Genomic DNA, 13,650 nt, shown 5'->3' with positions numbered 1-13,650 from the left:
TCTAAATTAAACAGAAAGCCTCCCCTTGTTTCCAGTAGATATTGAACTGTATCTTGGCTCTGTACAATCTGAGGCCGGTTTTGCCTTTCATTCTTGGATTCTTTTTTCCTGAGGCAGCTCTACAGGCCCAAGGAGAATTAATCCTGCCTTGAGCCAGAAGGTGAAACTCGTCAGTCCCTCAAACGTTTTGGGATTTGCTTCAGATGAGTAGATTGGTGCAACTATACAAGGTGAGATCCTCAGTTCTCATACTGGAAGTGAGTTTTGTACAATTTAGCCAAACAATTGGCAAACACGTTCTACCGTCTCCTAAACAATGAGTGGGATATCTAATTGGTTTCTCAGGAAATCACATTAGTATCTTCTACAGATGTTACACAAAATGCATCTCTCCTATATTAATCTGTCTAAATTAATTTTCTGTACACTGGACTGCTAGAAATAATGAAGTGCCCCTGGCTGACATAATCTCTTTGACATGCACACAGAAAGCTTTGTAAATAAATAATAAATTAAAAAATAAAAATACCATTTCAGTACCTTCTCTGGGATGCCACAGGATACATCTGAACAAAGGGTTAAAGAGGTAATTCAAATCTGACCCAAAGCAGCAACATTTAAGAGTCATAACTGTTTGTGAGCTGCTTTGAGGGCTGGTGAAGTGCGTTGCTGGTTCTCATACATTTCTTAGAGGACGGATGCTTTATAGAGCATGCAAAGGATTAGTTGAGGATATTTGCTTTCATGGCATTTGTGTTCCTTTAGAACTTGTAAGTAATACTGAAAGTTAAGCCTATACAAAGAGCACTGCATGCTTTTGACACGTTTTTCACAGGGATGGTTACGCTTTTTCCAGTATTCATAGACTACATTTTTGTGAAACACAGGTCCCTTCCCAAGGCCGCATTTGTTCTTTGGTTACGTTCTCTCTCTAGCACTGACACTGAGCTGCTGGATGAAATTAAGCCAGTGATTTTTTTTTTTGTGTCTCTCTTTACTTCCAGTTTTACTATGTTTATACCACACAGTATTTGGTATGAGGTCTGTTTCTTCCCACATTTAGTTACAGCTGCATACCACCTGCCCTTGACTCTGATGAGCACCTATAAAACGTGTCCCTGCCCATACACATTCTGGTAAACAAGATGCTGTGAGAGAGGTATGTTCGTGATGGGGACACTCCAAATTCACCTACAGCAATAAAAACTAATTCTTACGTGTAAGACAGTTGGCCATCTATATATTATTGCCAAATGTAGTTTGATTTTTGGGGTGTTTGGGTTTTTTATGGGATAGGAATTTGGTTTTGGCTTTTTTAGGTTTTGCTTTGTTTTTTTTATCCTTCTCTCCTTCTTTACAGAGCCTTCTTTAATGAGAAAAGTTGAAGATACCTCACTGGCTTCAGTATGAAATGCAAAATGTTGTGTTACTAAGTAATACTTACCACCACAACCAAGTCAGAAGGGGCTTTCGCAAAAGAAAAGCCTCAAACAGTAAATGTGACGTGACAATATTTATTGATTCTAATTAAGGTTAAAAAAAGTTCACAGCTGTCAGATAAAAATAACTGCAGAGCCTATTGAAATGGGAACTTAAGAAGGAAACCAAGGGAGACAGTCACCACAGAGGCACTTGAGAAAATGCTACAGTTATAAAAGGCACAAATTCATCACACACACAGCATATATATTCCTGCAAAGGGAAGTCACTCTTTTTTTCCAAAACACAGAGGCAGGCACCACTGAACACTGACCTGTGCATGACCACAGGAGCGGCAGTCTATGACAACGTCTAAACGATTTGACTGTAGAGATACTTTGAAGGCAAAAATGCTTCGGCCATCTCCTTTTTATCTCTATTGAAGAACAGATTGTAAGATCAAGGTGATCTTAAGGTTGTGGAGATGGGGGAGGGAATGTTAGCCCATTTAAACACAGGTAAGGTTTATTTGTGAGCACTTGTAATCTGCGATTTAAATGGGCTTGCTTCTTGCCTGAGAGCAGTGGCAGATCTGTTGTCATTTAATCCTGGCTCCCTTTTGCATCCAAGTACTTTTGGAGGACATACAATTCCTTCTTCCTCAAAAACAGATTTCTTTCATGTCTCAGGAAAAAAAAAATTCTTAAAATTTCTGCACTTCTTTAAAGTCTACCTCAGTGAAACAATAGTGCCACTGAGGACACAGGAAGATCATTTTAATAGAAGTCCCTAGCTTCTCCTCCAGGCCTTGGGATCCAGTGATGGACAATGCTCAGACACATACTTAATTGTGATTAACGTCTTTGTTGTATTGACAGCAGATGTGCTATTTGGAATCAAGATCTGCATTGAGAAAAAAAAATCACTAGTTAAAGGAAAGCCAAGGGGCTGCCTCAGATTGCTCACTTCCTTGTTATTGTCGAGTAATTTACACAACTAGCTTTCAAGTACTTTGGTTAACGCAGATTTTCATGCCATGACCCAACATCCTTTGCAACATACATTTGCTATCAGAACAGTGTACAAGCAAGTAGACATCTTTTTTTTTTTGCAAACTCTTCAGAGCCTTACAAAATATGCATGATAACACAATCAGTTCATAAGAGACAAATACAATTATTTCCATGGTTGTTCCTATAATACATTTTACGAAGCTGGTAAACCGCTGCAACTTTCAAGATAGCAGATTTCTCATCAAACATGTTAATAAATTAAGAATATAGCACGACTGGTTATGCATTAAACCAGACTCCACTCCTCTCTTTGAAGGGTTGGCACGAAGGAATTTTAAAAACGTAAGCCAGTGCTAACAGTTCCCTTTACCCATGGGGAAGCAACTTGATTCTCTACCTACATTTGTCAATTTTCTCATCACGCTGGCATCCACATACACAAAGTGCCACATATTCCTTTTATGTGGAAGATGTCGAGAAAACAGCAGCAAATCCTTCTTTTTAATCCCATAGTGGTGACAAGCTCCATGGCATAATCGTAGCGAGACACGGCTGTAAAGACAAAGAGAGCATTCCTAATGCTTTGGCAGTCTGGAAGGAAGAAGACAGAGACTTTCAAGAGCTAAGACAAATGTTGCAATTCAGACCTCCCAGCTCCATCAGATTTGGCTAGAAATCTCAGGGGATCCAACTGAGATTTCAAGTCACACCTACTTTTAGTTGTGGCAGAATAACATGAGAAACACTTTGTGGCTTTTTTTTTTTTTTTTTCACTTTTTGCTTCACTTTGAAACAAAGAATAAGAAAGATTTCTAACTATATACACTTTTTTGTAAAGCTCATGTAAAGCTTTGGTTATGATCCAGTTCAGTTCTAACTATACCTAACTTCTGTTCTTCGTTGGATATTCTTCCCCTGTGGCACACAACACTGTCTTGTTAGACTGGGAAAAACCTCTGCCAGATTCAGGAGCAAAGAAGAGAGAGATATATTTTGGACGTTAATAAAACCAATTTATCCTAATTAGTTTCATGGATCTGCTCCCCTTTAGAGACCTACAGCATATTTCCAGGGCAGAAGCTTGACTGCAATTCAAATAGTTTCGACAGAAATCATCTGCAAATGCAGCGGTTCTTTATATGTTAAGTATGTATTCACCACCTAGCACTTACAAATATTGGGCTAAAACTTTAAAAATGTCTTCCCAAATTCAGGTTCCTATGTTCATTTCTGGCCTGAGAACCATCTGAGTTGCAAAAGCTCTGAACTTACACAGTTCCCATTCAGCTTTCAGTTCCTAATTCATTTAGTAAATAAATCACACAGAGAGAAAGCCACACAGAAGCACTCCGTGGTAGGCAAATGTCCCAGCCAATTAGTGCTCTGTGTGATACAATGAGAAGGGCCATATGTACATGCTGCACTGTTCTTCTGACTTAAAGATCTTTATGTCTGAAAAGTTCCCCTATGCATTTTAAAAGGCTGTTATGAGGATATTCGTTTGTGATAAAATCAAGCTGCTGCTACAAGAAGACTTTTAACTGACACATCAAGTTAAAAAGAACGAAACCTAAGGGCCAGAAACTGATGCACCGTTCACAAATATTACAGCTTTGGAAGTAGTTCAGTGGATTTCCATGAGACTATTTGGAGAATGAGGTACTACTCTGCACAAGCAAGACCAGATGCTAGCCCAAAAAGCATGCCTGAGACTTGTGATACAGTTCCTCTACCGTCTGCTGAAATCAGTGGATGAATAGATTCTTATTATACTTCCCTCTATGGCTCTTTACTGCCACATAATTTTTTGCTTATAAATCATCACTGGTTGAAAGTAGAAGCGCAGCAAACGGGCTCAGAAAAATTCCACACATATGACTTTTCTCGAACTTCATGTGCACCAAATCCTGTTCTCAGATATACCAGCTTCCTGCTATACAGTAAACAGAAAACAATTATACCAGCAGAAATACCTAGAACAAGGTACTGTGATGTTGACAGGCAGGCACCTAAGGTTCAGTGGTTGGGGTTTTTTCTTTCTTTTTTTTTTTTCTTTTCTTTTTAAATCTTGTTTGAAAGGTACCAAGCTAAGGAGGACAGAACACTTGCATGTGACTATTCTATCCATGGTTCCCTTTGATCTCTCTATCTTTTAGATCCTTGATTAGTTACCAAAAGTGCACAGTCTGAGCAACAGAGCACAGCAGGCAGAAGTGGAAGTGCTAATCACATCAATATGGTTGTTAGGAGAGACTGAAGCTCTGAATCAGCTAAGCTGTGTTCAGCATGAAGCAAGTGCTGGGGGGCAGATAAAGTTGTTTGGCTTTTTTTTTAATGCTAATGCTACGTTTTCAAGCCCATTGTGCCCTACCAGGCAAGAGACAGCCTCAGGTGTTTGAAGTATCTATCTAAACAGATGAAGGAAAAGGAGGAGATAACAAAATGATGTAAAGGAGTTTTTATGAACAGCCTTACAACTTCCTGGGGTAGGCAGAGGTTAGTTCATTCTCGTGCTATCTTGCAGCAACTTAGAGAGCTAAAAGACGACCTTGGAGGCAAACAGATGTCAGACACGGTGAAAAAGGTTGGAAAGGCTGCGCCTGTACCATCACATTAGCACAAGACTCCCCATTCACGCGCACAGGTCCAACAGTCTCTGATCAGCCATACTGCTGTATGCATTGGCCACGTGTTAGCTACAGCCTACCAGTTTTCTAGGCAGAGGAGATCTGATCCTGCATAGGGAGGCACTTGACTTGGACACGAGCTCCTTTGTTCCAGGCAGTGTGGGCACAGTCAGGGAGCCTGAAATTCAACTCCATTGCCAAAGGCAGCAAAAATGTTGTCCTTTAACTCACTGTAGGACAAATACACCATTGGAAATGCTAACAACCTATGGCCACTCTTACATAGTTCAGATGGATAAATTGAGCCTGACTTGTCTCTTAGGTGCTGCCTGGGCTCTGGACATCTGGGTGGAAAATGAAAACCACTAAAAGATCCTCACCAGCAATTTGCATTAACTAGTTAATTATTCTTTAAGCTATGTATTTCTTTTCTCAGCCCACCACACAGGAAGGTAGAAAACCTTTGTTTACAACTAGAGATAGAAGTGCCTGTGAAGACTGGGAGTTCAGGGTCTAGTTCAGATCTAAGTTTAAAAACAACTGGAAATCTCATCAGAACAGGCTTCATAGAGGAATTTTGTCACTTCTGTTCTGAGATCTGGATAAAAACCTCAAGGTGATAACACCTGGCAGGGTATCCTAGAAATTCAACAACAAAGTTACTGCTAGAAGTAGGCCTGGATTCAAGGGGTTCTTTTTAATATGGATCCTCTTTCCTCTATCCCTCCCCTCCAGCCTCTTCTCTCTACTGTTTTCTCCTCTTCTCTAGTCCTGACCTGATTATGAAGGCAGGGAAGTACATGCCAAAAAACCCTCTGAAAAAAAGAAAACCACAAGTGTGGGGCTTTGCGTTGGCACCTTTTTCAGTTTCGAACCAGAAGTCCCTTTTTGTAGGCCAATAACCCTGCTGCAGCCACAGAGGTGAAGAAAGTGGAAAATCCAATCAGCTTTAGCAGTCCTGGCACAGATGGCAAGTTCCTCTCCCAGAAGGTTGTAGTGATGGGCAGAGCTGGAACATCCTGTGGGGAGAGCATCCATTATCAACATAACGTCTCCACTGTGAAAGGCAGGATGTAAATCAAGAGATTCTTCCAGCAGAAACGGAACTGGGTTGAAGCAGTTCACAATGTGAATAAGTACAGTGTATCAAAATTTTCAGCTCAGTTAAAGACAAGAGGAAGAGACAAATGGAAAGGATCCATAGGCCAGTTAAAAAGTACAGTTCTCTCTGATCCCACATTACAGCGTTGTCAGATGGATGCCCTTGCTGAACTTCTATCATGTTTCTGTTTAGGGAAGGGCAGTTTCCGTGAGTAAAGGGAAGATTATTGTGGCTTTGGTTTAGTGAACTTAAATAAAAACAGCCAGCAAAATTTTATTTCATCAGCAAAAACGCAGAAAAAAAAATAATCCATTTAATCTACAGAAAAACTTACAATTGATTCAGGTTCGGGCTTCCAAATTTCACTTTCTGGGATTTTCCTCATAGCAAATAGTATCTGAAAATAAATAACATTCTCTAGTAAGTACCATTCTTTCTTTGAAAGGGGGAAAAAAAGCTGGCTTCAATTTTTGTTTTAAAATGGCATGATGAAGATAACAACTGAGCACATAAATCTCTGTGTGTTCAAATTTTAAAAGAAAACTCAACCTTTGTACAACTCATTTCTGAGGAAGCCTGATATTTAATTAATTTAATAATTTAATATTTCTATGTTCCTAGTGGAACATAGAAACAGTAACAGAAAAACCTCTCTATGCTTAGTTAGTCCACGCAAGGTACCGGAACTTGACTAGTTCCATGGGAACAGGATAATATGAATATGACTAAGAGTCAAGAATACACTTATGGCAAAGTGCGGTGTGCATGAACCAGCCACTGCATGAGCAAGCTGTATAGCCAGGAGCAGCGTGTTTTGCAAACTTTACCATGATGTAGGAAGGGGAACAGAATCCTGTCAGTGATGACAGACCACCGCTTTCAGCCAGAGAAAAGCAAAACTAAAAAGAAAACCTTCACAATGGAGAAGTAACCATTTAAAGTATCAACAGATACCAGAGATGAGAAGGATAGCAAAGATTATCTGAAATGATAAGACATGAAAGATAGCAAAATTAACTTCTTCTACAGTAAAATAAAATGGAGGTGGTGATTTTAATGCTTTTCCTATTCCAGGCACTTGCAGATTTAACAAGATTCGCCGTCTTCTGTGATGGGCTTTTATTCTAGACAAGAATCACGGACCCTGCAAACTTTTCAGTACAGGAGAGTGAAAAACACTCTTGCACTGGATTTTAAACATATTTTCCTTTCAAAAGTAAATAAGGAAAGGAAAACAAAATTTTCTACCAGTCAAGCTCACTTGCCAACTTCTCTCCTGAGGCCTATGGAGGTTCTGCTGTAATGTCCTTACACGAGAGAGGTCATGAAGCACTACCTCTGGAGGGTTTCAGGAACAGGTTAGGTATAACCTTCACAAATGGGACAGTTTAGGGACAGTTGATCCCTGTCTTTTGGGGCAGAGATATGGGCTAGACAAACTCTCCGGATCCCTCCCAGGCTAATTTCTGTTCCATAATTGTAGTTTTTAGCCACAATTTTCCCTTCACCTCATAAAACAAAGACAAAATTTCTTTTGCAGCTCCATAAACTGTAATATTCCTGAAAATACTTGAGGAATTGGCATTTTCTCAGAAGCAAAATATTTAAGTCCTTGTTTAATAACTTTATGTAAGGCTGTGTCAATGGTATTGTTGGAAACAGTTGAGGAAGGAACTAGCTTGGTGTGCAGAGCTGCAGAACTGAGCTGATCCTAGTGAGGCTAATGGCCATTGATCTCTCAGTACAACAACTAATAAAGAGCCCATTTGGGGGAAAAAAAATCACTAGGTAAGAATTTGGGATTTCTGTTAAAGAAGAAAGGATTTCATATCTGGAAACAGAGCAGAGTTTGATGAAAATAGACAGAGCCCTTCCTAAGCATTCCAAATCTAAGTGCAAAAACCTTCATCCTTTTTGAAGCCTATCCCCTTTGCAGGGATTTGCATCAAGATTCCAGAACGCCTGAAGCTGTCAACACTCAGTTCTCATTCACTTCCAACCAAAAGATCTTTCATTTTCCACAGGATATTTGACAGTGCCCCCTGTTTTGGGCTTGTGTCCGTACCTCTCTGGCTGCTCTTTCTCCAGCCTGTACAGCCCCCTCCATGTATCCGCTCCACTCTGTGGCTGTCTCTGTGCCAGCAAAATAGATTCTGCCAATGGGCTGCCGAATAATCCTGGAGGGGGACAAGCAGTAAGTCACATCAGTCATACCAGGAAAAATAACTGAAATCCTTGGCTTAATATCAGAATAAAAGTTTTTTAAATAGCAGCAAGCACTTCAGGATAGTAACATTAGGTGAGCTGAGCTCAAGGGTGAGTGTGCATTGCACTTCATTTCTTACGGTAAACACACCAGTGTTCATATTTTCTAAACATTTACATTGCAATTCTTGCCATGTTATTTCTGGTTCTGAATTTAGTGCTCATAGGTGTGAAGGACAATTAGCTTGAGAGGAGGCTTATTCTATCTCATGATTTTAGCCAGTGTCATAAATACCAATGCTAGACATTACTGGCACAGTGTAGCATCCTGAAGTACATCCCCATGATATCTAAAGTAACATGCAAAAAAAAAAAAAAATTAACCTATTTTTCCCAGAATTTGCAATACTTATCATTAAAATTACTTCAAAAATTAAGGCCTCCATATGCTCTTCATTACAACTGCTTTATTGCTCAAAGTTCTCTTTAAATTGTGAAAACTTAAACTTCAAAAGTAGAGCTATGCCACCACATTAAAAACTATTTATCTGAATCTGATCACTGGTCTGACCAGCAAGCCTTTTTCTGTTTGGTAAATCTTATTTTCGTGCAAAAACTTACATTGGAAAGGACTGTATACAATGGCACACTGATTACTATATTAAGCCTTGACTGCTAAAAGGAAAGGAACAGTCCAAAGAACTCACTCATTACTGTCAGTGTTGGCAGGAATTAACTCTCTACCAGAAATCATGGAAAACCAGCTAAAGATGTGCCAGAAATGGTAACACCAATTTCAAATACCCAATGCCAGATTTGTAAACAGACTGTGAAAACTTCCCAACTCCCTTATAAGAACCTAGTCAGCTGTATTCAACAAATAGCAAACGTCAATAAAAACCCCTAATGATACTGCACTCATCCATCATAAAGCCCCAACTGAGACAAGTGGAAGGTTATAATATAAGGTTTAAAATATCGCCCAGTGATTTTAAATGTTTAAAGTGAACAGTGACAGAGGATTTATGACCCTTTCTGAGGATATTTATTAACTTGGTCTTATTACTCCAAAGCCCACTATAAATAGACACTGTACCTTCCATACTGAGTCATTATGCCTGGTGGGAAGTAGGCTGTGTAGCAGCCCCCAGAATACTGCTCTTCACACCAGTTCTTCTCTTCATAATGCACTGCCTGTAAAACAGAGATTAATTCACTCAAGGAAAGGACAAAGTCCTGAGGAAGCTGATAAAAGAACCGAGGAGACACCAGAGAAGAATGGCTTGTGATTTGTTGCATGTCGACATCTGGCAAGACAAGGACATGCAGCATGGATCCAACACAAAAAGCTTTCATTTTAGACACTGCTACCTATTTTTTAAAAAAACCTAGCTAATCTGGCCACTGTAGAACGTAATCCCTTTAATCCGACAATGTAAATTTTTCCTTTGAGCACAAATGTATGCTTTCAGTCTTGTAAAGCAAAATTAACCTCTGGTGTACACAGGTATAATACTTGCAATGTGTACACTGGACACAAATATATACTTTTAAAAATGCAAAGTCTGGCACTTGCACGGTTCTGCGCACAGTACTATTTTTTTTAAAGTGGGGTAACCTCAAGATTGGTGTCTACAACTTTTAACTCACATAAACTTGCCCTTAAAGGACAGAGGGTGTTGATCACATAAACTAAGTGTGAGATCACACAAATCCTATCAGTTATTTACCATTACAGAGAAGAGAAGGCAAGGGAAAGGCAAAACTAAAAACATACGCAGCAATGGATCTTAGCAACTAGTAAGAGGGAAGAAACACTCTTGCTCAACATAGACTGAGAGGGAAAGGCAATCCTGTCACATCTGAAAACAGTTGAGATGTATAGTAGTAAGCACTGTGAATGCCACCCATGAAGCTGCACATACCTGCCTTTTAACTGTTTCATAAGCTCATTGTTATCCTCACTGTCAAACACAACCCAAAATTTGCCATAACCTTCTCTCCACAAGGGCAGCAAGCCCTCCCATGGCAGGTACCTTTTCCAAATACTCTGCAGCACTGTGCTGGAGCACTGCTGCATTCCAATTTCTCTCTGCTGTTCCCCAGCTCAACGAGTCTGACAAGAGACACTGGTTTAGATTTTGTGCTTACATGTAAAGCTTCCTCTGATCCCAGAACTTTTGCATACAGCTCACACAGCCTCGTCTTCCTGCAAGAGAAAAGCAACAGAAGACTTCTTTGTAAGAAAAGAGAAAACAAACGGCTTCTAATATGTCCTAGTTTCAAGAGAACAAGTATTAATATCAGCCTGAACCTGAGGTTCCAGCTTTTTGGGATCTATCCTAATTGCTCAGCCTCTGGATCACTAGAAATAACTCAAACTTCTGTGCAGCAGAAGTGCCAGTTTTACTAGCAGTTATGCAAGCTGTTCCCTTAAGATACCTCTAGCAGCCCAAATTCATATATTATCCAAAGGTTTTCTAGGCTGTCAGGAAAACAAAGTAGTAAGGCATTGCACTTTTTTTGTCTTGGCACATAGTCTGACTTATGGTTTGTTCCTACAAAGATGCAGGTATTGATAGCCTGAGGCTCTCAGGGAATCAGTACTTTATTTCTGTATCTATAAAATTTACTCCTGTTTTAGTTTATGAGTCTATAAATCCATGAATATACTTCATTCTGTAGCAAACCCCAAGTGCAATTAAGTTTGCTCCTATGAGCTTTCGGGTCTTAACTGTTTACTGTTAGCCGCACTGCACCAATTCCCAAACACAAGAAGATCAAGATGAAATAGCAGTTAACAATTACAAAAAACAAACATGCAAACACAACACTGGAAAGATGTTTACTTCTGGAAGCAAATCCTGTGCTCCACAGAAAGCCATGCTGGGCACAGAAATACAGCAGTTCCAGCTCTGTAACTGTATGGGCTACACTTGCACCTATATAAGCATATGAGGAAACCATATCTATACTGCTGTATGAAGCAACTTGGCTACTCAGGGGCTGTCCTGGTTTTAGCTGGGACAGAGTTAGCTCTTTTAGCAGCTAGAAGAGCTCCGTGTTTTGGTTTTACACAGAGGCTCGCTCTAAGAATGCTGACAGTGCACTGATGTTTGTAGTTGGCACTGAGGTCTCAAGGACTTTTCAGCTGCCGTGTTCTTGCCAGTGTGCAGGAGCACAACAGGATAAGGGGGGAGCATGGCTGGGACAAGGGGTCCACGACTCTCCTTACGATTTGTACCTGAACTTAAGATTGAGGGCCAAACTGGCCAATGAAGTATTCCATATCATGCAGCGTCATGTCCAGTATAAAAGTGAGGGTCAGCCGGGAAGAAGGGCTTTTGCTCTTCCGGGACTCTCACTTTCGGACTCTCAGAGTGCTTTCTCTCTCTCTGTCTCGGGGCCTCCCAAGTTTTATACGTTTCGGGATTGCAGCTTCGTAACGAGACGGGCCTCAGTCAAGGGGTGGTGAGCAATCACACTGTACATCACTCGTTTGTATATGTTTATCCTTGTGCATATCTGTATATATATACATTGGTAGCGGTAGTAGTAAATTGTTCTTATCTCAACCCTTGGGTCTCTTTTCTTTTTCCTCTTTGATTCTCTCCCTCATCCCTGGGGGTGGGGAAGGGTGAGAGAGGGACTGTGTAGGGTTTAGTTGCTGGAGCGGCCTAACCCATGACAGGGGCCCAGCTATATCCATGAGTAGCTGAACTCAAAGAATGCTATAGAAAGGAAATGGAGAGAAAAAAAAAAAAAACAGGAAGACCTGAAGGGCCTTGAAGAAGGTTTCTTCCTGTGCAGGTTGGGGTTTGAGCCAGAAAGTGAAGGCTGCTACAGCTCAGGAGGAGCCATGGCCCTGGGGTGATTTTGCTGCTGGCAGGTGTCAAGTCCAGCAGCAGCAGAGGAAAAGGAATTGACCCCTTTCTTGTGCCCTGGGGTGGAGGACAAGGGTCAGCCTGCTCCAGAAGCAGAAATGCCTGGTGATGCAGTGACTAGCCAGGAGGACTCAGAGATCTGCAGGATCTACATATGAACATCCCTCTGCAGTCAGGGGGTTGACATGAATCCAGCAACAGCCATAACAGAAGGGATCATTTCCTTTACCTCTCTCCATCTCTCCCTAAGTGAGGTGACCACTGTGCCCTGCAGACCACCAGCACCTACCCAGTCTCTGAAGAGAATAAAGCCATTTTAACAGCATGATCCAGCAGAGCCTCTGCTGAGGTCTCTCACCACCTCTCACAATGCCCACTGCCTCCTGCTCTCAGGGCAGGTCAGTAACACCACAGGGCTCCATAGGAAAGTGAGTTATCACCTTGGGAGCCATCTGCTTCTGCTCCTCTCAGCACCAAGACAGCGATGAGAAGGACCTCTCTAGATCTGCCTGTGCCCTGACCTTTTTACACATGTGACTTGCAGACTCTTCAGGGAACCTGGAAATGGCATAGCAGAGGCTGTCAGGGATTTCTCACGTGTGGCCAACCGCACGGCTCCAAGCAGGTGCAAGTTCACTGCTGTTTGCTAACTACATTGCAAATATAAATAAAGTTAGTTTAAGATAGCTGTGCAAAAGAAAATGCTAAGCTTCAGGTCAAGGGCATCTTCAGACTCTTAAGAAATTTTTACCTTCAGAGGATTAATTAATCAAGAAGAAGATATTATTTAACAGAAAAAAAACCTCACAGAAATTCAGTTTCTGAAGGACAGAATTGTACCAAGAGTAATTTATCACTGAGGAGGACATTCCCCCTAATAAAGCAATCCTTGCAGATGCGCTGGTCTCTGCAACATCTGCACTTTCTGTCCTAGAACAGTTTAAATAAATACTTACAGATTTATGGCTAACGCTAGCATGGAACATAAGGATTTTACTGACTGCATATTCCTTATTTCTTGGCTTTGGGTTCAGCTGTGAAATTGTCACCAGCAATAAATAAGAGGAGTGTTATCCTGAAGCTAACTAGATATGGTCCTGTTGAGAGTTAGACTGTGCCCAGTGTGGAAGAAGTGCACATGCAGACACTCGGCTCTCTCCCTGGTCTTTATTCCACGGCAGTGTGTGATGTCATCACAATTCCTTGCACAGCTGTGAAAGGTAGTACACAATCTAACCGCTGTAATTACTCATTGGCACCTGACCTCTGAAGAGCAGCTGGAAGGCAGCAGTGAGTTTTACTCCCTTCAGTCTGGCTTAGGCTGTAAAACAGTTTCCATCCCCTCCCACAACTGCTGTTCCCAGTCATGATTTAGGATAGCTGCCACGGGCTCTACATCC

At 41.0% G+C, this 13,650-nt stretch overlaps 1 protein-coding gene across 1 annotated transcript in view; it reads right to left on the bottom strand.

Moving 5' to 3' along the window:
- Window positions 1–5,922: 5,922 nt before the first annotated feature.
- Window positions 5,923–13,650, bottom strand: part of LOC104382192 (amine oxidase [flavin-containing] B) — a 33,695-nt gene continuing 25,967 nt past the window's right edge. The window contains 5 exon segments of the mRNA XM_086608505.1: window positions 5,923–6,078; window positions 6,496–6,558; window positions 8,227–8,338; window positions 9,463–9,560; window positions 10,518–10,575. Of these exon segments, the coding sequence (XP_086464631.1) occupies window positions 5,923–6,078; window positions 6,496–6,558; window positions 8,227–8,338; window positions 9,463–9,560; window positions 10,518–10,575 (487 nt within the window).

The sequence above is a fragment of the Tauraco erythrolophus genome, chromosome 1, assembly GCF_009769465.1.
Source record: "Tauraco erythrolophus isolate bTauEry1 chromosome 1, bTauEry1.pri, whole genome shotgun sequence".
Lineage (NCBI taxonomy): Eukaryota > Metazoa > Chordata > Aves > Musophagiformes > Musophagidae > Tauraco > Tauraco erythrolophus.
Note: the sequence above shows the minus strand (reverse complement) of the source record. Positions and strands in the feature narration are given on the sequence as shown.